This window comes from Convolutriloba macropyga, chromosome 5, assembly GCF_964194025.1.
Source record: "Convolutriloba macropyga chromosome 5, txConMacr16.3, whole genome shotgun sequence".
Classification (NCBI taxonomy): Eukaryota; Metazoa; Xenacoelomorpha; order Acoela; family Convolutidae; genus Convolutriloba; species Convolutriloba macropyga.
In genome coordinates, this window is record NC_134472.1 from 17235489 (window position 1) to 17262414 (window position 26926).

The 26926-nt window shown below is 37.7% G+C and overlaps 1 protein-coding gene across 1 annotated transcript in view; it reads left to right on the plus strand.

Annotated features, from left to right (window-relative positions):
* Nucleotides 1-26926, plus strand: part of LOC142339186 (glutamate receptor ionotropic, NMDA 1-like) — a 127156-nt gene that overhangs the window by 72582 nt on the left and 27648 nt on the right. The window contains exons 5-11 of the mRNA XM_075388985.1: nucleotides 1876-2074; nucleotides 2667-2795; nucleotides 4507-4660; nucleotides 6453-6542; nucleotides 7427-7577; nucleotides 19644-19762; nucleotides 23788-24024. Of these exons, the coding sequence (XP_075245100.1) occupies nucleotides 1876-2074; nucleotides 2667-2795; nucleotides 4507-4660; nucleotides 6453-6542; nucleotides 7427-7577; nucleotides 19644-19762; nucleotides 23788-24024 (1079 nt within the window). The remainder of the gene's footprint in view (nucleotides 1-1875; nucleotides 2075-2666; nucleotides 2796-4506; nucleotides 4661-6452; nucleotides 6543-7426; nucleotides 7578-19643; nucleotides 19763-23787; nucleotides 24025-26926) is intronic.

A 26926-nucleotide genomic window follows, 5' to 3' on the forward strand; every position in this document is an offset into this window, starting at 1 on the left:
TTAAACCATTTTTCTCATTTTTCGCAGTTTTTCTTTTTTTTTATCTTACACAAGTGTCTTACCCACCCTTTTATAACTTGCCCATTGTTTTGGGAGTTTTTCATTGCTCTAATTGCAAAGGAACCTTATTCGGCTTTATGTTTCCTTGTACTATTAAAAAAAACTCATTTAGTTTTTATAGTTTTTTTGTTGAATTTGTTTTTGAATGCCGTTTCTATACCCTTAATTTTTTATGGCATTTGTGGACGTTTAGGGTTCATAATAGTTGTTCTAGTTGTTTAGTAATAAGTGTGGGCAATTTTGGATATGAATCATTTTTTTGTTGAGAAATATGACAAAAAATGGCGAAAATTGGAACTATTTTCCTTAATTTTTTTCTTTGCAGTTTTTCGGGTTTTTTTCTTTTTTTGAGACAAATTTCTTAGACTATTATGACTTGTCTATTGTTTTGCGAGTATCTGGATGCTCTATTCGCTGAAAAGAATTTTTTTTGGATTTATATGCTTTTGTACTAATAAGAAATTTACTAACTTTTTCCAGTTATTTAGTGCAAGTTGTTTTTAAGAGCTTCTTTTCATAATTTGGCCTCAAGTATTTTTAAAACATTCACTTAAGTGGTTTTAGTAAGTACTAGTTGTTTTGATGAAGTAATTTTGGCAGAGATAGTTATTTCGGTATCTCAAGTTATGACAAAATTTGATCAGATTTTTTATCATATTTCAACAGATTTGATTTTTTTTTACTTTTTTGTTTTATGGTTTCTGTCGAGAAAATCATAAATTAGTGGAGGCAAGTTTTTTCTGATGAGTAGTTGGATGGCGGATAAATAGATTTTCACTTCGAGTCGTTTCCGGAATTCTTCCGGCTATGTTTTTTTTTAAGATCTGTTCACACATTTTCATGATTTTTGAAGTCAAATTGGAGTAGTGATTTTGGTCACGCCGAAACAGGAAGAGGAGCGAAAAAGCGAGTGGTTTTGCGGCGTGAAATTTTTTCGCTCTAAATTTAAAGTAGAGCGAGAAAATGGTGTTTGAACAAAAATTCGCTTTCTCGCTAGTGAATTTTTGTTCACATGCGGCAATTTCACTTTGATTTTTACAGTATTTTCGATTTTTTGGATCGGACTTTTTTCGAAATGGTTTTCCCAATCCATTCATAGTCCGTTCTTGGTCTAGTTTTCTGTTTAGTCAATGAAAATTCTTTGAACTGTGTGTCAGGACTTGTCCTGCTATGTTTTTTATTTCGTCGTCATGATTTTTGTTACGACCATATGACGTCACAGCCACTTTTTGTTCATTCCTTCATGCAATTTCAATTGAATTTCATGTGTGACGTCATTTTTCGCTCTTGGTGGAGCGAGTTTTTTTTTGTTCATGCGCGTGATTAAATTTTTGGTCACACTTGACTTACCTCACTCTCAAAAATGACTTCCTCACTTTGAAATTGACTTTTATTTACTTTAATTCAAAGAGGTAAGGTCAAATGGGTGTGTCACTCTAAATGATGGCTATTTGAGATCAGCTAATAGAGGCAGCAATAACTTATACAGATTTTTAATCAAAATATAACAGATCAGCCTTCAATGAAAAGACGAGTTTTTTTGGTCTGTCTTTTTTACTGTTTTTTTATACTGCCGATCTACGAATCTATTGCGGTTATTTTCTGGCAATCTGCCAGCTATGTTATTTTTTTTTCTCGTTAATACCTATTGACCTGTCGTTTGATAGCAATTAATCCAAAGTTTGTTGTTTATGTTTGGTTTCTACTACCCAAAATTTCTATGTTGTTTCGACGTTTTTTAGCGCGAAGTTTGGCATTTTAAAACTTTAATTTAAATTTAAAAAAAAATTAAAGTCAATAATAGATAATTTTTAGGTTCTCTAATTCCACGGCTGAAGCACGCAGAAGACACAGAAGAGCACTTAAGGGATGCTATTCGTGCAGTAAAGTCCAGCTACCAATCAATGATCAGAAAGAGCCAGATAGCCAAGTTCCAGTCTATGACAAAGCAGGGTAACAGGGACAAGAATGCCCAACCAGGAGAGACTGGTTTCTCATTCGACTACGAACAAAGGCATGTCTAAGGGTTCTGTCTTTTTCAGGCTCTCCCCAGCAATGTTCCCATTCCTTCACAAACCAATTTTTTTCATTACCATGTATAAACATAATGATTCTTGCTTTTTTTACTGATAATGTTTTGCATAGCCTAATAACAGGTGGGTCTATACATTAAAACTTATGCATACCATTACAGAACTCCGAAAATGCAATTGTTTACCGGGTAAAGCGCAACAGTCCCATTTATTGTCGTCATTTTTTCTATCAAACAGTACTTTCAATGTTTTGTATAATAGCTTTTGGAAACCTCTAAGCATGATAATTGATAAAATCAAACCGTGTTATAGTTAAATAACTAGAATTTTTAATGATTATTGCATCACGACAGATATCATGAACTTAGAATACGCACTAATCTGAGTGAAGGGCAGAGGAGGAGGATTTCTACAAACAGTTTCTGTAGTCAACCTAATATCTCAGTTAGAGCCAAATTTGTTTTCAAAAATTTAATGCAAAATTTATTTACGAAAGATCCAATATGGCTGTGCTTTGACTGTTTAATCAGCATTTCGAGTTGAGTTATGCAATACTGCAATATCATTTTTTAGGACAGCAACTCGGGTGCCACTGACAGACGAGGACTTGATAGAGGTGGCAAACTACGGGGCACCAGCACCAACCCCAAAGGAGTGCGGGGGAGAGGGCGCACACTGGCCAGACGGACATAAATTCCTCAGGTTTGCTCTAAAGGTTTTTCTGAGAGGATTGCAACTATTCAGGTCTATTTAGTCTGATCTATTCAGTCAATGGGCGTGTTTTTAGAGTAAATTAATAGTAAGAGAACTAGTAAGAAATAGTAACTTTTGCATGCTAGGGGGCATTACCAAGCTGAATTAAGTACAATTCTAACTGAAACTGCGCGCCAATTTAGAGCAGTTTTTTGACACTTGGAACCATATTCTGTCAATTTTTGTCTTTTTTAATTGCTCTCAAACAAAGTTTGTAGCAATTATTTTAAGTCCTGCTGGTCTTTTTTAATGCGATTTTTCGCTTGGCCAACTTTTAGCCTGACCCATTTGACCTCAAAAAGGAATAAACAGGTCAGGTAGCCCCCAGCGGGCATTAAGTTCGCTTGGAGCCCTTCAGCTAACTACACTCCGAGTATACGAGAAACTGTTTTGGAGACTTGTACTTATGGTGTGAAGGGCGATTCTAAAAGATTGACCTCACCCACCCCCCCCCCCCCCCCCCCACGTCAGCCCCCCCCCCCCACTTCAACCCCAATCCCCATCCCTGCACATCGTTCAGGCCGGTAGGGCCCCTTGTAGCCAAATACACCCCTCCCAGCGTTGCTCCGCCCACCACTGTTGCCCCCATCAGCCCCCACCCCCGCTGCGCTCACCTCACATTCCTTCAATTAAGTTGATGCTAGCCTCACTGAACTGTGGACAGCTACTGACGAAGCCAACCGCTCGCCGGTTGTTTGAGAAAAATTCACCCGGCGTTAGTCGGTTATGTTTTCTCTTTGAATCCTGATATACCTCGAGCGGGTCAACGGCGGCTATTTGCCGGCTGTTTGTTTTTGTTCTAGCAAGCATTGTACTTCAAAATAATTTATGTGAGATGGAAAGTTTCATGCTGGCTAAATTGATGGGGAATCACAATACAAGTGATTAAAGTTTTCTTTTTTAATTTTGAATTTTCATTAAGTTTGTCATGAAACTCGGAACTTTTACAAAATTTATGAAAGTTTTCAGTCGTCACGGAGTTACTGAAATCAATTCCTCTATTGATTTCCCCGCGATGATGATTTTGGGAGCACAAACCCCACGAAAAGCCAAATTTAAATTTGCAAGCTGATAATAGAACTTCACAAAGATCAAAGTTGCATTTTCAAGAATTTTAACTGAAGTGGCCAAGTTTTGATATCAAAACATTTCCATTGCTCTTGTTTTTGGCAATTTTTCATACTACCAAATTTTTTTCTGATCGTCTTTTTTTTTCATCATTTGACCATTTGAAATTTCGTTCTCAAAAACGGGGTAGAGGTAAAGCTCAGAGGGCATTAAGTTTCTTCTACAGTCTTACGATTTACTAGTCTCAGAGTGTGATTCACCAAAACTGTTAAGGAGACATAAATTCGTGGTGTGTAGGGCAGGTCTAAGAGTTTGACCCCTACCCTCTTTTCACTCCTCATTTCACCCCTGCACCTTCACTCCATATCCGCTACTTTAACCCTTCGCCACATTCCACTCGTAACCTGGCACGCTCGCCTGCAATTTGTCAAAAAAAGCTATTCGTCAACGTTAGTTGGCCATTTTTGTTTTTACTGATGTCATTCTGAAACAAAAAGAACCAATAAATTACCTTAATGATGTTCTTATGTAACATTCATTCCATAAATTCTTATTTCCTCGCAGCGAATGTCATAAATGCTTTCACATTTAGGGAGTTGAAGATGTACAAGCAGAACCCAGCTGAGACAGGAGACTTGGCCTTCAACACGGAGAGTGGAGACAGACTTAACTCAGAGTATCATATCCTCAACATGCGTGAGAGCCAGCCTCATCTCATACCAGTGGCCACTTGGACTGCTGAGCAGGTACGAAGAAAAAGAATAAGTTTCTCCTCAGAAGTGTGTTAACTGCTATCGAAATTGAGAACCTTCATAAGAGTCTTTGGCCTCATATGGTTTCCTATATGGTGAAGTATTCTGAGTTCCAATTCTTTAAGTGTGTCAATGAGACAACATCTGAACTAAAATCCTACATTTTAAATCACCCTTTACAGGACAGACGATCTATAAAGCACCCCAATGATTGTTAATTGTTCTCAAACGAAGTTTGTAGAAATCATATTATTCTGCTGTCTTCTTGATTTTTTGCTCGGTCGATTTTTCATCTGACGCTTTTGATTTTGTCCTAGCAAACCGGATAAGCGGGTAACACACGGAAGACATTAAGTTACTCTTAGATTTTAACTAGGCTTTAAGTGCACAAAAAAAATGGTAGGAAGTGCATTTTTTTGCTGTTAAGACTCCGTACCCCCTTCCTCCGCCATCCCTCCTTCCACACACACACACACGCCCCAGCCACTCATCCGTGCCCTTAAACTCCTTACCCGCACACGCTTGACCGCGCTTACTTTGCACCCCCAATGCGCGCACGCTTCACTCAGAAGAAATATTTCACTCAACTTTTCGCTCTCTATTTCACTCAACCAAAAGCTCGTCTTTTAGATTAAGGTTTTGGATTAGATAAGATTTATAGATTACTATGGAGGTGTCATCAAGTCAGTTCTGTTTTTGTGTCCATCTATGTTCTATCTTAAAGCAGTTTAGACAATATGTGGCTATGTTGGGTTTTCTGCTGTTTGTTTTGTGTTTCCGTTTATCTACTGTTGTTTAATTGCTCTCAAACGAAGTTTGTAGCAATTATATTAGTCCTGTCGGTCTTCTTTTTATGCGATTTTTCACTTGACCGATTTTTCGTCTGACGCTTTTGACTTTTCTTCCTCAAAAACGGGATAAACAGGTAGCGCCCAGTGGGCATTAAGTGCTCTTAGAGCCTTTCAGCTCTGTTTCAGCTGAAACTGTTTTGGAGACTTATACTTATGGTGTGAAGGGCGGTTCTTAAGAGGTTGAGACACCCCCCCCCCCGTGGCTAGCTACTGACGAAGCCAACCGCTCGCCGGTCGTTTGAGAGCAACTCGCCCGACGTTAGTCGGTTATGTTTTGTTGTTGAGTCATAACGTTTCTTCGGTTACTTCGTTTTTACATAAGTTGGAAATTTGAAATTGAACATCTGACCTTGACTCTGTTTTTTCAACTCATGGAGATTAATTTTCCTTCAAGAAATGTTTGAAATGAATATTTAGTGAATGCAATCAAGGTCAATAAAGCAAAATCAAAGTACACGAGATAAATTCCGATTATTAGAAAGTGTTGTAATTCATAAATGTTTGTTACAATAAATGTATAGTTATAAAAACTAGTTTGATAACCAACCCCCATTGTCATTTTAGTGGCTTTTCAAATTTCGGTTTGTGAACTGTGAGCTAATTCAACCTTAGTTCATCGAGGACTATCTTTTGAAACTTCCTGTGGCATGCACAGACTTGCTCGCGTCGTCTTCTCTTTCTTTTAGAGCATTGAAAAGATGTATCTCACTTTGATGCAAAAGGATATGAGAAACTGTTGAACTGGAGCTCCAAGCTAGTGTATAAAAAATTATGATCGTAAGCTTCTTCATAGTTGAAGAAATATAACCCGTTTGTCTGCACAAATCTATAGAGTATCTGTTTTATCTTTGAAAAGGTCATAAATTTTAGCTAGAAAAGACGCCACACGATGCTTTTCTATAATGCTCCAATAACTTTGGTGTACTGTGTTCCAGGGTCTGCAGCTTGATCCCGACCAGAAAATTATGTGGCCAAGTGGCAGCTTTGAAAAGCCCGCAGGAGTAGTCGTCTCGAAACACCTCAAGGTATTTTTATCGTCGTTTGATACTGTCACAGGGCTTTAGCTGATGACATCGATTACTTTTTGTTATGAGAAAACGTTGATTTTTAACGCCCGTGGGTGGTAATTGATGAGTTAATTTCCTTCAAGCAGTGTTTTCCCATTTTTAATAGCCGCCGTCAGCCTCTCAACGGCTATTGTTCATCTATTTTGCGGATTTGTGGATTAAATTTTTGCAGGCTGAATTTTCTCGTTTGTGTTTGTGATTTGCATTCAAAAATTTGAATAGCTAACTCATTTGTGGCATTTTGCAACGTCCTCATCAAAAACTTTCAGAACTTTACAAACTCAATCAGAAGAGTTTTCTAGTATTTTTTAACCTTTAAATTTTAAATACATTGGCTAATAAGTTACTCTATTACTATCATTATATTCAATGGCTTTTTTTGAGTGAAACGGGAAAGTCTCGAGTTTTTGAAATCTGAAAATCATCTCTTAGCCAATTTTAGATCAATGGTTTGACTCTGTCTATTCAAGGTTATGAATTTTCTAGTTCTGTCTAATCAAAGATTTATCTCGAAATTGTAAGAAACAATCCTATGCTAGCTTTCTCGGAGCTAACGGTTGATCACTCCAGGAAGAGACCAAAGCTAGTGGTATTTTTTTAAAACAAAATTTCTTTTTACAGGATTTTGCGACAATCTTGTGGCTAAAACAGGACAATCTTTTCAGCTGAACAATTTCGTACAACAAAGACAAAATATCCTTAAAAAGATCAAAACAAAAGATGAAGTTCTGAGAATGATTTTGTGAACAATCTAATCAGGCGCCTAGTATCTATCCTCTTATCTACAAAGGCGCCTAGTATCTATCGATTTGTAAATAACGGATGATCGTGTGTTTTGATAGATTGTGACAGCAGTGACGGAGCCGTTTGTGAACAAGATTCGTGCCTTCCCGGGAGGAATGTGCGAGTCAATCCTCGACGGACAACCGGATATTCCCGAGGGTGCAGCAGTGGTGCCATGCTCCCTACCACCACACGGCAACAGGAACGAAAGTAGGTGCCGTCCTCACCTGTAAACTAGGCCAAAATACCCAGCTCAGAAAAATACTGAAGTAACATGCTACCGCTTATTAGTGGCTGAACTGTGAATTAAAGTTCTGCATAGTTTACCATGGACTTGCCGGGACAAGTCTCAATGCGACATTTCTAAACCAAATCAGCACTAAATGAAAAAAACAAGAAGAAACCTGGTGTTCTAATGATTTCCCGACATTACATCAGCTAAAACTCGTTTTCAACGTTCAATTTTGTATGTGGTCTTACCGTTGGGCTTGATTGGAATATAATCTATTTCCTAACAAAATGAAATTATTGTTGAAGGCAAAACGCATAAGCGATTGGCGTCTAAAACAAGAAAGCTTCAAAATATTTCAATGCTTCTATAAATTCCTCTTGCAAGTGCTCTCGAACCGAAGTTTGAAGCAATCATTTTAGTCTTACATGTTTTGCCTAATGCAAATTTATGGGTCGAACTTCTGTGACTTTTTGAGTTGCTTTCACATCCTTGACTTTTTGAAGCGCCCTTTTTTTTCAAATCACTGGTTGCCGATGTCGAAACTTTTAAGCCCTTGACTTCGTTCTGCGTGACTTATTCACAGTTCTCTTGTTCACAAGTGCCTGCAGCTTAACTCAAGTGGCAGCAGTTCACTACTGAAAGGCAAATGAAAAGTGTGCCGAATTTGTTGCAGTTGTTTTCACTTCATTCAAATTTTATTAGTGATTATAGAAACTCTAATGCAGCCTTTGGTTAATTTAGTTACTACCCTACTAACAAACGCCCCCCCCCCCGCCCTCACTGAGGCAGGCTGTAATAGATTGGAGCTCCCACTAGTTGTTCGAGAGCAATTCTTCCGACCTTAGTCGGTTGTTTTCTTTCTTAATATAAATTTAACTAAAGGAAGCTACTAGCCTATGGCACAGCGGATTTCTACCAAAATATCTTCTCGGTTTTTCCTTAAATGATTTATGGTTTTGTGCTTACCGATTATTGTGTGTCGACTTGTTCCATTTTTCTACTGATGAACAATTGAATTCACAGCAAAACTGGACCGTTTTGCTCTCAAGCCTTTTTCTATTTCACTTCTCGAGTGACTTTTTCACGCTTGACATCTCGACTTTTTATTGACCAAAAAAGTTGCTTTTATTCAGAAAGTATTCCGTTTCAACAAAAGTGATTGTGAGGGAAGAACTCGCAATGTTACGAGATCCGAGTAGTTACTGCTGCAGTTTGTTACGCCGAAGGTCAAGGATTCGGAGCCCTCATTTTTCGGAGCATTGTGCACGCTTAATAAATTATTTAGGCTTAACCGCCTTTGAATTGATCGGTCCCGCGTGTTGTTCGAGAGTATTTGTCTGATGGCAGTCGGTTTGTTCAATTTTTGCAGAAAACATATCTTCATTTTACAGTTGAGTTGTCGTTGCATTTTTACCCCGATTAGCTATGGAAAAAGTTGTTGCAATAACGTTTACCATAGCACTAAGGATTTCAAAGTAAAGATAAATCTTGTATTCGAAATAACCCATTTTCTTGCTCGATAAATTGGCCCAATTAAGCAAGCCTTGTTTCTTTCAGTTGAAACTGAAAATTAGGGTTGTCGTTAGTTGGTATACTAAAATATTTATAGCGTTTCTCAGCTCATTAGATTCCTTTTATTTGCTTTTGAAAAATGAATCAGCGCTGTTTTTATTGTTTTTTTAATAGCCGCACAGCTATAGCTGGGGCTATTACTGGCCTTCTCTTGTTTTTTTTTTACAATTCAAAGAGAAGTATTGGTTTTCCTAAGTTTTTTAATCGAAAGTACTTTTTGTGCAGGCGGTGTTTCGACCTAATAGTGAAAGTGAGTTGAATTGCTGTGTGAACTAACTTTTTAGGAGCGAGAAAGCTTTGTTCATGCGCTGACTTCAGTCAATGACTTTTTGACTTTGAAAGGAGTTTTTAAGGGATTGGCGCATATGTCATTATGTCATGGTCTTTTTTGATAAATCCTTAATTGCATTGCGCTTTTTTGACTAAATGTGTTTTTGTTCTATAAAATTGTATACATACTAATCCGATTTTGGCGGTTATCAAAGTTTTCTAAGTTTTTGTTTATACTTTGAGTTATTTACCATAAAAAGTTTTTTGCTGCATCATCGGTGTTTTTGTTGCTAGTTGAATTGCTTTTGGCGATAACTCTTTAAACTTCAGTAAAAATGTTTACCGTATTTTGAACATTTTTTCAGTGTTTCATTGTTTCGCAATTGAGCCGTTTTCACTGCTTACTGAGACAGGAAGATGGCTATGTAAAATTCATGAACCTCGGTTGTTTAATAACAAAAATCGATGTTTTTTTACCTCAATTTTTTATTTTCATTTCGGAGTTTCCAATTTAGTTTTTGATTTTTCAGAAATTGCTAATTAGTTTTTTTAAATCTTTTTCACAATATATGTATTCTGCATATTCTAGCATGTTTCTTTCTAACGTTCTCCTAATACCCATAGTTTTATTGAACTAATAATTCTTTGTCTTTTTCTTGAGTTTTTGAAGTTTTTTTTGTTTGCAATGGATTTTATTTAACATATGGCACTCAGGTTTTGCTAGCTTAATTTCTTCTTCAAATTTTGAACAAAACTCTTAAAACTGCGGTTATTCTCAGGTCTTGGTTTTGGTAATTTTCAATTTTTTGCGTTTGAATATTCTGTCTTTGTCGTACTTGATCTAGGTGCGAGCTAACTATACGGTGAATATGCGTTCAGAAAGAAAGAGTCAGTGAGAACCATTCAATTTAAACACTAAGGAAGAACTGCGCTTAGCCAATTCACAGTTAACGTATTAGTTGTGGTCAAGGTCACAATTACCTCTCACTGAATGAGAGAGTCAATTGTCGGACGATTGAGAAGGTAGACAAATTAAGTGATAAGTATGTACTGCGTTAGAGGTAGTATTAATTCACTGCACAGATAATGGTAGAGTGTGATACGGGTAGCACATTTCCCCCCAAAGAGAGAAAAATTACATATGACTAACAGAAAGCTTTTGTTAACTAATAAAAACATTTTAACTTTTATGATGAGTAATGGTGAGTTAAACAGTTTAACATAATGTATGAACGAGTTTTTGATTTAAATACGTTTATGCTTCAGACATACAAAGTTTTGAGTTTTGACGTAGACTTGTGGGGGATTAGAGCTCGTGGGGCCGGGGGTATCGCTCGTTGTCTTCGTCGTCTTGGCCTGCGTCGTAGTTACCGGAATGGGCGATGTGGGTTTCGTCCTGCGATTGTGGTGGTAGTCCGGTGTTGATGTTGCTGTGGCTGGTTGAGGCGACGGGTATTGTGCTGCGTGCAGGTGAGACTGGAGTGTCGATTGTTGATGCTTTCGGAGGAGAGTAGGATGCGACGCTTGCTGCGTGTCTTTTGTGGGCTGGTTCTTCAATCGTCGGATGAATCGAGGAAGTAGAGGTTGGTCAGGTCCCCGTAGTGTTTCTTTTCCTTCTTCGGCCTGGAGCTTTTACGGGTGTTGGCCTTGTTGTGGTTAAGTTCCTGTGTGGGTTGGTCAGTGCTGACGATAATGATGTTAGGATCCAGTGTTGTCTGAAGCGGGCTGGCGTTTCCAGTCTTATCCATATCTTTACTCTCGTCCGTCTCCTGGTAGTCATTGTCTTCTTGGTTGGAGTCCTGTGAGGAGGCTGTTGAATCCTTTCTTTTCTTGGGGGCGCCCTTTCGTGGCGAGGGTTGATATGTATTCTTTTTCGGGATCTTTATCCGATTGACTTTTGATAGGTTTGACTTGATGTGTCTGTCTGCTTTTGTGGCTTGGGTTTCCCTCTTTCTGATGTTTCGTTGTCCCAGTATCTTTTGCTTTTGTTCTTTCGCGAGCGTTTCCATGCTTTCGATGAGTTTCTTGTGGGGGTTGCATACCGTTTTGCGGGCGGCAAAATTGATGAGAGGAATTCTCCTGTAGTCTGCTGTACCGAATTTTGCTACGTCCGATTTGTTCAAGACTATCTTGTTGTCCCGGCACTTTGATGGTTAAGGTGGAATCAGTTGTCTTTATTAGGGCGGCTTCTTCTGGTATTTCTTCGTGTATGCCTTGTAGTTGCTTCTTGTTTCTTTGGTTGGCTAGTGTTCGACGGGCGAGTTGGAGACGTGGACTATGTCGGGTGAGAGGCAGTTCGATGGTGGACGATGGTAGCTTGAAGGTTCGTGTTATCTCGCTGTTATCGCTCTTGGCGTCGTCGAGTTTCTTTTTCTTAGCTTCGCGTACCTCCGCATAGCTGTCCAGGTTTTCATCGTACCATTTTTCGTCTGGTGTTAGCTCCTCGTCGCCTATGATGTTGTCGTCTAAATATTTAAATGTGTTTGACCAACTTAGATTATTCTTATTAGCTTTTGTTGTTATGTTTGTTATAACCGTTTTTCGTTTTGTACCATAATAAACTTCGAATGGTGACAGTTTGGAATATTTCTTCCTACAAGTTCGTAGTTTGAGTGATATACTTCTTAATGCGTTTTTAATATTAAATGGTCTCTAGTTGGGGTCGAGTTTAATGCATCCTAGTCGTGGTTTGACGGTTTGTATAAGTCGTTCTACTAGACCGATGGGGCGATGATCATTGGCCGGTGCGTTTATTAGATTAATATTGTGTCTTGCACATAGATGTTGTACCTTATTGCCCTTTAAACAGCTAGCTTGATCTAGTCTAATGTTTAGAGGTACTCCGATGTATTTGATTAGGAAATTTCCTATGTTTGGGCCGTTTGCGTTTGTAACTAGTTTTAGAGTAGGGAATTTCGAGAAACGATCTATGCATGCTAGAAAGTACACTTCTCTTTTGTCCATCAATTATCGGTCCCTTGAAGTCCAGTTGGATTTCTTCATTTGATTCTGAGCATGGTGGTAAGGGTGCCCAGTGGCATTTCTGGATTATGCTTTTTAAGTTCTTACCGAATTCTGTGCAGGGTCGGCACGTTTTTGATTTGTTTATCAAATCTCGGTTGATAAAAGGCCACCATAAACGTTGTCCTAATTCTGTCATGCCCCATGCTCCCGGATGTGTAGGACATCAATGACCGATTCTCTTATGGCATTTGGAATTGCGAGTTTGTTGTCTAGGAGTACTCAGCCGTTATGTACGCTCAGGTTCTTCCGCTTGGCTCAAAATTGTTTGCTTAATTTCTTGCATCTTTGGTTGTCCCCAGTTAGGATGCAGTCACGAACTTCCCGTAGTACTGTGTCTCTGTTGGTCATTGCGTCTATGAGCTGAGTATTAAAAATGTCCTCTAGGGGTTTTGGGAGCTGGTCGTCTCGTTCTGATGTTGGCTGTTTAGGAGGTGGGCTGAGGTAGTTGCTCATCGAGAAGGCCTTTCTGGTTGATGGTGAACCGATAGTTGGGTTGTTTTGCTCACTAGTTCAGTTGTCCATTTCTTGCTCAAAACTTTTGTAGATGTCCAAATTATGCTGCTATGTACTAGGTGTGTGAAACGGCAAATGCGCTTGTGTTATTGTGTTGTGCGTGATTTGTTGGTTTGTTATGACGTTATTATTCGTTGTGTTGAATTTTGTCTTGTTTGCGTTTTGAGCGCTGCGTAAGTTGTAATTACTCTCCGTATATGGTTTAATTGTCTTTGTGACGTGTTTTTGGCTGATGTCTTGTGACTTCTTGTAATCAGGCTGTAATTCTTTCGTGGCTTTTCGTGGTCAGCCTCTTTGTTGTTTGTATTTATTGCTTATTGTAGGGTGTTTGGAACCGTCGTGCGATTCCAGGGTATTGTTTTTATTTGTGGTGGAATCGTTGGACGTCTCCCTTTTGTTATTAACGGCTGGTTTTGTTGTTTTCTAGGTCTATCCCTTTTTCGTATTGTGTAGTCTTTCACGGATGATATTTATTGTTGCTATTATGATATTTTAATCGTACTCGTTCGGAGGTTGTGCTGGTTCTGAAGGGTTTCGAGACATATAGTAAGCTAGTCCCATTTTAGTGCCTGCTATATGTTCGATGTTGAAGTTGAATGGGATTAGTCTATCATACCATCTGGTTAGGCGGCTTTGGTGAACATTGCTTGTTCATTCTTTAAGGATAGATAAAAGTGCTCCATGGTCTGTTTGTACCGTGAAATGATGTCCTAGTAGATAGTGTTTGAAATTTTCTAGGGCCCATACGACACCTAGTAGTTCCAGTTCGTTGATACTGTATTTTTCTGCTTTATTTAGAAATCGGGATCCGTATGATATTGTCTCCCATTCGTTGCATGTTTCTTGTTCTATTACTACTCCTAGGCCCGATCGTGAGGCATCTGTTTTGACTCTTGTGTTTCTTTTAGTGTCGTAATGTGTGTTTTCGGTTAGATTCCTGATGATGTTTTTTATTGTTTCAAAGTTTGAATGATGGTTTTCTGTCCATACGTACTTTGTGTCTTTCCGGATTAGGTATCTGAATTCTCGGCACAACGTTGCTAGGTTCGGTATGAAATTTGTAAGATGGTGGACGCTACCATGGAATGACTTAAGTTTTTTTGTGCGTCGTAGGTAGCTTTAGGTTTAGTATTGCCTGTGTCTTTGAGACGATGGGTTTTAGTCCTTTGTTTGTTATTTCATGTCCTAACCATGTTATTTTGTCTTTGGCGAGGTGACACTTATCTATGTTGATTGCTAGGTTTTTGTCGTTTAGTCTGTCCAGGCAATTGAATAGATGTTTCTTATGGTTTTCTATACCACCACCTGTGACTATAATAATATCGTCTAGAAAACGGAATGAGTTTTTTAGGTTGTATAATGTTTTGTCTATAGCCTTTTGGAAATCTGCGGGCATATATGTTAGACCGTAAAAACAGGCGTTGAATCGGCGTGTTCCTGTGGCTTGACCGCCTATTATTCTGAAGTTGCATTGTTTTGCAGTGTCTTTATTAGTGGTAGTTGGCTATATGCGTAGCGTAGGTCAATTGTTGAAAATAGTACTTGTCCTTCGCCGGAAGATTGTGTGATTGTCTGTGCAATGTTATCCATGAGGCAATCGATGTTGTGCATTTGGTTTTTGTTTTTGTGGATTGCCTTGTTGATCGTTTTTGAATCCATTGCTAGTTTTATCGATTTGTCTTTTTTGACTAATGACTATTGGGGATATGTAGAATTAGTCGCTGCATTTTTCTAATTTGGTTATGTGACCGTTGTTCTGTAAGTTTTTTTTTAGTTCTTCTTCGACTTGTTTTTTCAAATGTAATGGTACGCGTCTTCCCCTCTGATGGACAGGGGTGAAGTTATTTTTAAATTGGGATTTTACTTTGTGGTGTTTTGACCGTCCTAATCTTGTTGTTTAGTTTTTATATTTTGTTGCTACCTCTCTTTTGATTAGGCATGTTGTTTTCTATTGAATTTACATTCTTACCTTATGAGTTTGGGGAGTCTTGTTGTTTGAGATGAATGCCGAAAGGTTTGAATAGGTCTCTCCTCACTATGGCTCCATGCTTGTTGAGAACCACGATATGTGCCCGTCCTGCACGCCAACCGTTGCATTCAATGTCACAATAAAGTGTGCCTAGATTCTTAATGGGGGTGTTGGGGTAACTCTTTAGTTTGACGGGGTTTGTCTTTCAACCCCAACAGGTGTTGCTATCTCTTGCCTCAATGTCCTTTGCCATTTGTTCCGTAACTATGCTGGTTGAACTTCCTGAGTCCACCATTACCCAGAACTTACTGTGTCCGTATTGGATGTGCAACTTTGATGGGATTGTGGGGTCGTCTGTGGTATCCACCATGGGATATTCGTCCGGAATATTCGTCCGCTGAGTTACGGAATATTCGTCCGCTGAGTCTCCATACGTCGAGTGAATTTCGGCTTGCAGGGATATCATGTTGATTCCGCCCGACGAGTGTTCCATTCTCTGGTTGTCAACTTCTTTTATTGACCGTAGGGTTTGTGGTCTACTTAAGTTTGATCTACAAACTTTTGCAAAGTGGTTCGGTTTGTTGCATCTGCGACACAATTGTCCCTTTGCCTGGCATTTTGCTTTGTTTCATGTCCCATACTTTCCCGCAGTTTCTCCAATTGTGGGGTGTGGGTCTATTGTTGTTGGTTGTTAGTCTGATGTTCCCTCTGTAGGTTCCGCGAGGTGTTTTTGTTGTCCTGCGGAAACCGCGGTATCTTGCACTCGATATTTCCGAGACGATTTTCATCCGTCCCGTGAGGGCGTTTTGTGATAGGTCGGGTAATTGTTTTGACTGTATTGCTAGTTGACTTCTAATCCCTAGTTCTATGCTTACCGCTAATTACAGAGCCTTTTCTGGAGTGAGCGTCGTTTTTAGCAATTCTTTCTGGATTTCATGGTCGATCATATTTGCAGTGAATATTTCGCGTAATAATTCGTCCTCCAGGTGGGCTAGTTGGCATTGTTCTGCTAGGGCTCTTAGGACTGAGTGAAACTGTTCCATTGTCTCACCGCGTTGTTGTTTACGTGTTAAAAGTAAGTAATGGTTGAATATTACGTTCCTCGGACGTATTAATGTTAGCTCGAGTTCTTCCCATATATCTTCTGTTGTCTTATTTTCCACGTTTGTATGAGGGAATTTTCTAGCGTGCATTTTACGTCCTTCGATACGGAGACTGAGATAGATGAGTGATTTGGCTTTCCTGTCAGCCATGTCCCATGGCTTATTGCCGCATATTACCCCTATTCTGTCTATTTGGTTACACTCATTTTCCATTTGGCTATTGCCTGATGATATCTTGTTTGTCTTTCCCTTTCCATCGACTGTGTTGGGTTCTGAACTGGTTGTTCTTCTACTGGTTCTGGAGGGTAAATGACTTGTGTCGGTCTCTCTTGGAGTAATTCGTCCATTTCAATGTTTGTCTTTGCGACTAGGACCATTTTGAGTTGGCTTCTCCACGTCTCCCATGGGATGGGTGGATTGCTGCTGGGTTTGTCCCAGAATGTTTCGAGACAGTGTTGTACGTCCTTTTGACTCTGACTGCGCCATGTCGTACTTGATCTAGGTGCGAGGTAACTATACGGTGAATATGCGTTAAGAAAGAAAGAGGGTCAGTGACAACCATTCAGTTTAAACACTAAGGCGGAACTGCGCTTAGCCAATTCACAGTTAACGTATTAGTTGTGGTCAAGGTCACAACTACCTGTCACTGAATGAGAGAGTCAATCGTCGGACGATTGAGAAGGTAGACAAATTATTTGATAAGCATGTACTGCGTTAGAGGTAGTATTAATTCACTGCACAGATAGTGGTAGAGTGATACGGGTACCACGCTTTTTTGGTCTTTTTTATGATTAATTTCGAATTAGTAAAATTTTTGTCATTGTTTTGTTTTATCGCGTTGATTGTGATTTAAAGCGACAACTAATGTTGATAAACAAAGTTTATTTAGTTGTCAATTGCTTACTGTTTTTATTTTGTGAAATATTGTTTCGATTGAAAGAACTTACCGAAATTGATTAATTTTGTAACAGTTTTTGGCCCTTTCTTGCGGTATTCAGATTTTTCTTCCAAAATAAAGTTTTGGGAGCCTAACACAGCTGGAATTTTAATGCTCGTGTACGTACTTTGAATTTTTCAATTGCGTAATTTTTTTTGGTTTTTAGTAGTCACTTCTACTAGAACCAGATGATTTAAGATAATTTTTTCACGAAGACGCCTCTTCGAGTTCTTTGCGGGTATCTTCCGGCTATGTTCTTTATTTCGTCAAGTTTTTTTGTTACGACCATTTGACTTCAAAACCACTTCAAGTCTGCTTCTGGTTTCTTCGTCCATGCAATTTTAATTGATGTGCGTGCGTGACGTCATTTTTTTTTAGTGGAGCGAGGTTCTTTGTTCATTCGAGTTTGGTCACACGCGACTTGCCTCACTCTCAAAAATCTTTTCCTTATTTGATTTTAAAGAGATAATGTCACGTAAATGTGTGTCACTTCAAATGAAGGTTATTTGAGTGCAGCTAATAGAGGCAGCAATGACTTGTACAGATTTTTCTTCAAAATATAACATCTCAGCATATTAAAAAATTTGTTATTGAACTTTCTTTTTAATTACTCCAAAACGAGGTTTGTAGCAATTATATTTTTTCATGTCGGTCTTTTTTTAATGCAATTTACTTGCTTGACCGGTTTTTCGTTTGACCCATTTGACTGCCCGTCCTCAAAAACAGGATAAACGGTTAGCGCCCAAAAACGGGATAAACGGACTTTTACTTATGAAGTGAAGGGCGGTTCTTACAGTTTGAGGACCCACCTACTTTTGCTCCTCCCGCGCGCTGTTGTCCCCACCCCGTTTTGCCCCAACACCGCATCGGCCCCCGATATACCTAAAATAACAAATTTTTTTTGGCCACGGAATAGCTTTCAACTTTTTAATATCACAAAATTTCGCAATTTTTCAAAACTTTCTAATTTTATGTTTTTTGAAGTTTTTTTTTGCCTTTTTAGGTTCCTCCAGCCTCGAGGGCCACGGAACGTCCTCCATGGTCTGATTATAGGGTACTGCATGTTTTCTAGATGTAATGGAATGTTTTTCAAGATTTTAATATCACAAATTTAAACAATTTTTTAAAATTTGCAATTTTTTTTGATTTATTCAAAATCTTTTTCGGCACCAGGGTCCTTTTAAAATCTTTTTCGGCACCAGTTTTTTAATAGCTGCTGCATAGTTTCTAGAGTTAATTGAATGGTTATCAATATTTTGATAACTCCAGTTTTTGCAATTTTTTGATAATTTTAAATATTTAAATATTTTAGGAAAATTATTATCAAGTATATGGAACTTTATGAGACAGTAATATCATTTAAGGCTCGAAATGGGGATACTGGGTAGTCTCTTGAGACAATGAAATGGTTTTGAAGATGTTAATATCTTTAATTTTTGCAGTATTTTGCTAACATTTCCAATTGTTTTCACAATTTTTGAATATTTTTGTCCCTTTCTGAGTTCAAGAGTTCTCGATCACGATTTATCTGGCAAACGAAACTTTTTGTCTCTTGCAGGTGGGTTACTTGACAGAACACCAGACAAAGTGGTTTTGAACCTTTTTTCACTTTTCGGGAAACTTTTCTTTCCAGAGTTGAATCCCATCATGAGAAATATTTCAGCACTCTTTCTCTCTGTCGGTTGCGTTTTCTTTCCTTCTCTCTCTCGTTCGCGATTTACCTCTCACACACACTCCTTAAATCTGTTTGTTGATGCCGCTTTTCAGCTAATTTTATGTGGCTTGATGTCATCCTCTATTATCCTTATTAACGCTGATTTATGGTAGAAATTTTTTATCATGACTTAACTAGCACTCTTTAGGAAATCAATGTTAATTGCTCTCAAAAGCAGTTTGTAGCAAATATGTTATCCTTTTTGTCTCTGTTATGCAATTTTTTGCTTGTTCAATTTTTCGGCTGACCCATTTGACTTTTCCTCTTCAGAAACTGTTTAAAGAGGTAGCGCCCAGTGGCCATTAAGTTCTCTTTAGAGTTTTTGAGCTCACTAGTCACCAAGTATGCGATTCACACAACTGTTTGGGGTTCTGAGAACTGTTTGGGGTTCTCTCAAATTCTGTTTGAGGTTCTCCCAAATCCACTGTTAAAACCCCTTCCCCCACCCCCGTTGCGCTCACCTCACGCCCCTTCAATTAAACTAATGCTAGCCTCACTAAACCGTGGCTAGCTTCTGAGGAAGCGCCAACCGCTCGCCAGTTGTTTGAGAGCAATTCGCCCGACGTTAGTCGGTTGTGTTTCTATCTTTTTGAAACTACAAATCTAGAAGCTATTGCGGCTATTTTCTGGCAATCTGCCAGCTATGTTCATACAGGTTTCAGTTTCATCCTCAGTTTATCAACAAATTTTTGTCCAAAATTATCTAAAACCGTTAGGTACACCATGATTAGTTATTACGGATTCTCAAAAGTTGTCTCTAAGCAGAAAAATGCGGAGGAGTAAGAGCATGCGTACCAAAAAACATGAAGTGCAAACTTAGGAAAGAATGGGGATATTCACAGAGAATTTGAAAATAAGCTAGGCAGAGATGATTTTCGGCATGACTACGCGTTGAAGCAAGACAAATAATAAAAATGTTAAATTGGTATCTGATTGTTTCAGCTGAACATTGGTGTTGTTATGGATACTGCATTGACCTGCTGGAGAACTTGGCTACGAAGCTCGAGATCTCTTACGACCTGCACCTTGTCGCTGATGGCAAGTTTGGAGCCAGAGCATCTGTAAGTCTCTTAACTGTTAAAGGATCCTGGTTGGGTAGTAATGATTCAGCGTTGTTTTTATAATTGTTCCGACCCCTCTTGAGGGGGAAGGAACTATATACTCAAATGGGTTTTTTTTTTTGTTCCGTGAATTTTGGCCGATCGATATATTCGTCGTAGAGAGTTGAGACTGGTATCACCAGAAAGCTTGTCCAGCGTAGAATATGGAATTAAAAAGATTTTTTTAATTTTCGTTTTTTACAGGAAGTTGTCGAGGTTTGAATTTTGAGAAAATAGAGTCAATTCCGGTGAGATTTTATTCACATTTTCCGGAATTTTTGAACAAAACTTCGCCAATTTTGCTTAAATTTGTTATTTTTTTTAAAAAAAAAGTTGTTAATCTTTATTTGTAAAGAGAAAAAAACATTGTAAGTTACTTTTATTAATTGTTTTGTCGAAAAAAGCTGGCTAAATATTTCAAAATTAAAACTTCATCAAAAACAGCACGAAATAAGTTTTTTTTTTAGTCCAGTTTGATTAATATTACAGGAATTACAGACCCAAACACCACTAACACAATCTTTATAGACTCAAAAAGGGGCTTTTTTCCTTCAAATTCTGCTGAAAATGCTCTGTAATAAAAACTTTGCCGTTTTTTGCTAAATTTATTCGTTGATTATCAAAAACGCAGCATTTATTTTTGATTTTTTAACTAACAAAATATCAATATCTATAACATTCGAATAATTAGGTGTTCCTTACGACCAAATAGCATTAGCAGGGCTAGTTTGGACGAATCTTGAAATGGAATAATCCAAAAATATTTCGGATTGTAAACTGTCGATCTTTTTTATTAAAAAAATTTGATCTTTTCTACATTAATTAAGTAACAGAACATTTCAAACTAAAGCTCACTAATGATAGATCCAATTGGCTTCCAAATTAGCTCCACATTTTTGCATATAGTTCATTACTTGAAAGCTTCTGGTCCTTTTATGGTCCTTTTAAAATACTTTTAAAAGTATTTTATTTTTTAAGTAAATAATGACTTATTGAAATTTAGCTCCATTTTTCTCTTAATTTGGTCAACTTGTAGCTTATTGCCTGCAATGAGAGAATGCCTTTTCTTTCTATTGAAATCAAATTCAATGTCTATTGCGGTTTTACGCCTTAAGTTATGGTTTTCTGGCTTTGATACTACTAGAATTCATATTCTTTTTTAACTTAAATGTTTTTGCCCATTTTTCACGTTTTCTAGTTTTGTCACATTATCACGTTATTAACAGTTCACATGTAAAATTATTGACTTTCAAAATAAGACAAAATTGATAATCTTAAAGTCCTTGAAGATATAGATTATGATTTTAGAGTCTTCGACACTACTTTCTCGAAGAACTTATTTGAATTTTTTTAAAATTTTTTCGTTAACTGTCGGTTTTACTTTGTCTTTTTAGTCGTATGAAATTTCCTGTTCATTGAGCTGGTTTCATTGGTATTTAAAAGAAGAATTGATTAGCCAATATTCTGATATTGGTAGATAGCTGATGGCTTTCATGACTCTGAAAACAATTGTTTTCCAATCTTAAAAAAAACAACACTTTTAAACTTCGCAATTCTGTTCCTTTTATTGTCTGTTTGTTATCTAGTCTCGTTAACTACACGCTAAATGTGTCAAATTTGTTGCAAAGGAAGGTTTCAGAAGAGATTGGTGTCACACAACCTAATATTTTGTAAGAGTTCATTGACTTAACTGGCTTCGACACGGAAAATAAATTAAACTAATTTTTGATTTTTGTCATGTTTGACGTTCTTTTTGCAGACGTAAGACATATTCTGGATAATTGCAATTCTCAAGGGCTTCCAACCTTTGGAAGAATAGACAAAAACTTTTTTTATTTCGTTCTGCAATAAATGGCGTTCATGTCTTTGAATTTTTTTTTTCGAAAAAAAATTAAAGTGTTACTTAATTTCGCATTTTTTTCATTTTTGTCTACTTGCTATTTAGCATCATTTATGAGAGGTCACATAATACAGTATCGGTGCTCGCAAAAAGTGTAATTGAACATATTTTGATGGAATGGCTTTACGGTTTCGAAAGCTTTTTCTGCCAAGTTTTAATTGATTTTTTGTTCGTTGTCTATTTGTTGTTCTTTTTGTAACCACATAAAAAGTTGAATATCAACAATTCTTAATCCCTTCTATAGAAGCATTGGTAATTATTCACCTATGGGATATTTTCATTGATTTCTAATGGATTTCATTACTTTGAAGTTAATTGATTTAAAAAAATTAAGCGAATTTTTCAACTTTACTGTTTTTGTTGTTTATTGTCTAATTGTTACCAAGGCTTTTAATTGACTTCTCCCATATCTTTTCTGGTGAATTACAAGTTATTTTGATTAATATCAGTTTTATCTTACGCTATTTTGACTTTGTTATAAAATTTTGTTTTTTAAACCGGATATGAAGTTTTTGATGTAATGAATTTTTGCTGTTGTTGTTTGATTTTGCTGTTCGTCTTAACTCGCTTTCTTAATTTTTGCACATACTATCAATCTAATGCACCATTTTTACTCCACCACTGAGTTAATTGCTTTCGACGCTATGTTTTCTTTCATACACCAATTTTTTTAAACGTACTTGAATTTCTGAGTTTTTCTATGTTCCTCATTTGGTAGACAATCATGCCAAAATTGTGGATGAGTGGGGTCGGAACCTTATGTGCGATCGCACATAACCGAGTCGCCTTGTTTCTTTATATAACGAAGTTGCTCCCCTATCTGCTCTAAATTTTAAACGTGGTTATGATCTCAAATGAATCTCAAAGTGTTCTTCACTTGTTAACCTGACTTTGTTGCACTGCTGTTCCTTTTACTTCGTGAAACTAAATTGAGTCGTCTTAACAATTTTCCTGTCTGTGAAACCCTCATGTGTAATATTTGCAATACCTTGGCCCTCCTCGCATAACTGCAAAGCATTTTTTATAGCTTTGGCTAATAATTTCTCTGAAAAACAACCGCAACAGACAAAATCGCAGTGATTACGCATATCTGTTGGCATTGAAAACCCGATCGCGATGGTTGCAGATTCAAAGTTTGTCCCATGTGACGATTTGATTTGTTACCGATTTCTTCTGATGAGAATTTTTCGATAAACAAAGATTGTTTAAAGAGACCTTTAACGAATGAATTTAATTTAAAATTAAATTTGTCTGGCAATGCTCGATTCTGGAAAGAAATATCAAGGACACGTTGACTTTTGCTCAATTTTGGAGAGAAAATCCGGCAAAAAATCGAGCAGACGTCAAACGTGTTCTTGACAAAATTCTCCCTAAGATATTATAGAAAAAGGATTGAAGATGTGGCGACTAATTTGTTGATGTGTTTTGAAGGTGAAAGACTTCGTCAGCTGGATGAAGCGGAATTTTGTAAAGCTAACAACAGTAATCTAACTATCTATCTTTCTGACATTCAGCTGCAACAACATTTTTGCTTCTATCTAACTAAAACTACTCTATTTTGTCAGAGGGAACTTTATTTTAATGCTTGTAACCTTTCAAAAGCCGTCTTCAGTTTTGGGATATGTTTCGCTCTCATGTTTCAAATTTATTTCGAAAGGTGGATATGAAGCGAAACAAAATAACAGCTGTATGTTTTGTTTGTGACAAATATTGTTTTCGGTAAAGTGGAATCTTCTTTTTTCATCATTGGAAATTGTTTCCTTGCTAGCGAATCGAAAGTGTTTCCCAATCTTATTTCTTAAGAACTGGATTTTAACTGGATCTGGTAACAACGAATTTTATGGGCAGCGGACAATGAGAATATACACCATCAAATATTAACGTATGAGTACTAGTATAGAGATATTCGACTTATACCTACTGTCAATCTTGCCAACACTATATATTGGACACATGAACAAGACTAAATCTTCAATATTTAGAACATTAAAATTGTTAACTAATTTTGCTCAAATTCAACCGGGGAAGGGAAGCAATTTCCAAAATACGAAGCTCTTCTGTCGTTAAAGTCGATTCCTTTTGGCAGAAATCCATGCCGGATACGGGCAGCATCTTGGTAAACCCTACGGGAGAAAGTGCTCCTGGATCCGGGGGTCCTGGGGGTCTGCTGGAACGGGAGGTGTGGGATGGGACCATTGGGGAGATCTTGAATGGGAAAGCTGATTTGATTGTGGCTGCACTGACTATTGACAACGAGAGGGCACAAGTTATTGACTTCTCGAATCCCTTCAAGCATCAGGGATTGTCTATAGTTGTCAAAAAGGTTGGCTGAAGTCATGATTCAACTTTTTTTGAACAAAAAACGAACTTTTTTAACCAGTGGGTTAAAGTGTACTAGTCAAAAATATTATTTAAATTCTAATTTTAATACAGTATTTAAATCAAGGTTAGAGGTTACTTGTTCTGCTTAAAATCATAATAACTTCTGCAGTTGCTAATATTCCTCTCGAACTGTACAAGTTTAAATGGCTGAAACAGATGCTGTTATTTATTTTGAATAGCTGAAATTAGCCAAGTTGTAAATTAAAAAGGACAATTTTGCTGGGTTTGAAAGCAAGCTTTGGCAGCTTTCGATAAAAAATTTTACTGTTAGATGGATATATCTAATTTTGAATTCATAAACGGCATTTAATCCGTCTCTAGGAAGCTGTTCTATACGATAAAAGACAAAATTGTCGACTTGTGAATAACTGTTGATTGGTCAAATCAGCTAAAAGTTTTGGTGTGGGGATATTTTGATTGGAACGTTTTCATGACTTAGATTTTTTTACCGTTTAGGAATAATATCACATAGTTTTAGGATTCTTAGAAACCACTTTAATTGCTTTTACTGTCACCTTGACAATTCCTTCTTATCATTGATCGAAATTCAGTTCATACTTGCCATAAATGCACAAGTTTGCAGCACTGAGCATCTACATTATCATAATGATTCATTCAATGTTAAATGTCTGTCTATGTTTGCCTCAAGAGCTCAGTGGTTAGTATTCAAGAGTCCAATCAGTTTTATTTGGTCATATCCCGAGTGACGTATTTATCAAACAGTCAACGTCCATATGGCTCAATATTTTCTACTTTTTTGGGAAAAAGGGCATCCGAGTGACAGTGGCCTATTTCGATTTATCGATTAGAGCAATATTGGAAATCGCAAATAGGATTGGCATCGAGTATAAAAGTACATTACTCGCATGATCATAAATATTCTTCAACTTAGAACATATTTTTTTCCAACCCTTTGCTTAAAAGTGAGGGTCTAGGTTTTTGTGAGCCTAGTTTTTTCTCCAGCATATTTTGGACGACTAATTTCTTTCGCAGAAATTTTAAAAAAAATGTTGTTTAAGGACCTTAAAACTATATCAAATATTTGAGACTTAAATGTCTGATCTAAGTTTGTAGCAATTATATTAGTTCTCTTGCTCTTTTTATATGCGATTTTTCGCTTGACCGATTTTTCGTCTGACGCTTTTGACTTTTCCTCAAAAACGGGATAAACAGGTAGCGCCCAGCGGGCATTAAGTTCTCTTAGAGCCTTGCAGCTCACTAGTCTCCAAGTATGCAATTCACAGAAACTGTTTTGGAGACTTATACTTATGGTGTGAAGGGCGGTTCTTAGAAATTGACCCTCCTCCTCCCCCCCCCCCCCCCCCACAACACCCCCCTCCCCCCACACACATCAGCCCCCCTCTCACTTAACCCCCTCCTCCCGCGCCAATCACCACACCTGCACATTGTTCAGGCCGTAAGGGCTCCGTGCAGCCAAAAACCGCCCTTCCACCGTTGCCCCCTACCTTTGTTGCACCATCCCCTCCCTTCAGCCCCACTTTCACCTCCTGCTGCTCTCACCTCACGCTCCTTCAATTAAGCTGAAGCTAGTCTCACTAAACTATGGCTAGCCACTGACGAAGACAACCGCGCGCCGGTCGTTTGAGAGCAATTCGCCCGACGTTAGTCGGTTGTTTTGTTTTTGAAACCAGTAAAGTGTTACTGAAACAAGATAAAAAAGTCAATGCTGTGCGTGAACTGTTATCAAAAGAAGAGAGAAAATTCGAATGGTTTTCTTTCACTTTTTTTAGAGAGCGCAAAAAGTAGGCGTGAAAAATTTTTCGCCCAGCAAGTAGAATTTTTGTTTCACGTGCGTCATTTTTAAAGCATTTTATTAATTTTTGACTAGCAGTATATCCGCTCAAATAGCTATTCTCACAATGTTATCAATTAATTGTACCCTTCGCTATTATTTTATACCAGTTTGAAAATATATCAGACTTTAAGATGGATATTCGAGCTATTTCTCTCATTTTGCCGGTTTAGACCTTTTATTAGCAGTGTTGCGTTTTTCAAGTTTCCCTACTCGACAGTGAAGTTTTGGCTGCATCTAGTGTTTATGGTAGCTTTTGTAATCTTAGTATAAATCTGCGATGGATTTGGTTTGATTAGTGTCAATAATAAGATGTTGTCATAGAAAATACATTGCGTCAAAAATCGAAGCGTTTTTTGGGATTGACTGTTTCTTGTATTTTTGTTCATATTTGTTCATGTTTCAGTTTTTAATTGCTCTCTTACAAAGTTTGTAACAATTATAATAGTCCTGTTTATGCGATTTTTCGCACTACCAATTTTTTGGCTGACCCCTTTAATTGCTCTTGAATGAAGTTCATGCCAATTATTGTAAACGTGTTAATCTTTTTTTTCATGCAAATTTATCGCTCGACCATTTTGCGTTTTTCTTCTAGAACGTTCTGTGACTTCTCAAGTGACTTTTCCACGCTTTCGTTCTTCATTTTTGAGTGATCTCTATTGCGCTCACTCCGAAATAAAGCTTGTTGCTGAAATGTAATCGGTTGCAGCATAGCTAGAAGTGTCTGATAGCCGAGTGGGTAGTGCTTCTGGTGAAGGAGCGGGAGGTCAATAGTTGGAATCGGCGCGTGGTAACCTATTTTTACACCCTTAAAGAAAAATTTTATCTAAGCTACAGCCTCTGAATTAAATTGCCTGGCCTGTCGATCGAGAGCAATTCTTCTGACATTAGTCGGTTTATGTTTAACTTTTCGTCTTCAAAAACGGGCGAAACAGTTAAAGCCTGTAGAACATTAATCAGCTAAGCAGCTTTCTTAGAGCCTGACGCGTTAGTAGCCTCCAAGTATTCAACGAAACTGTTTTAAGGAGAC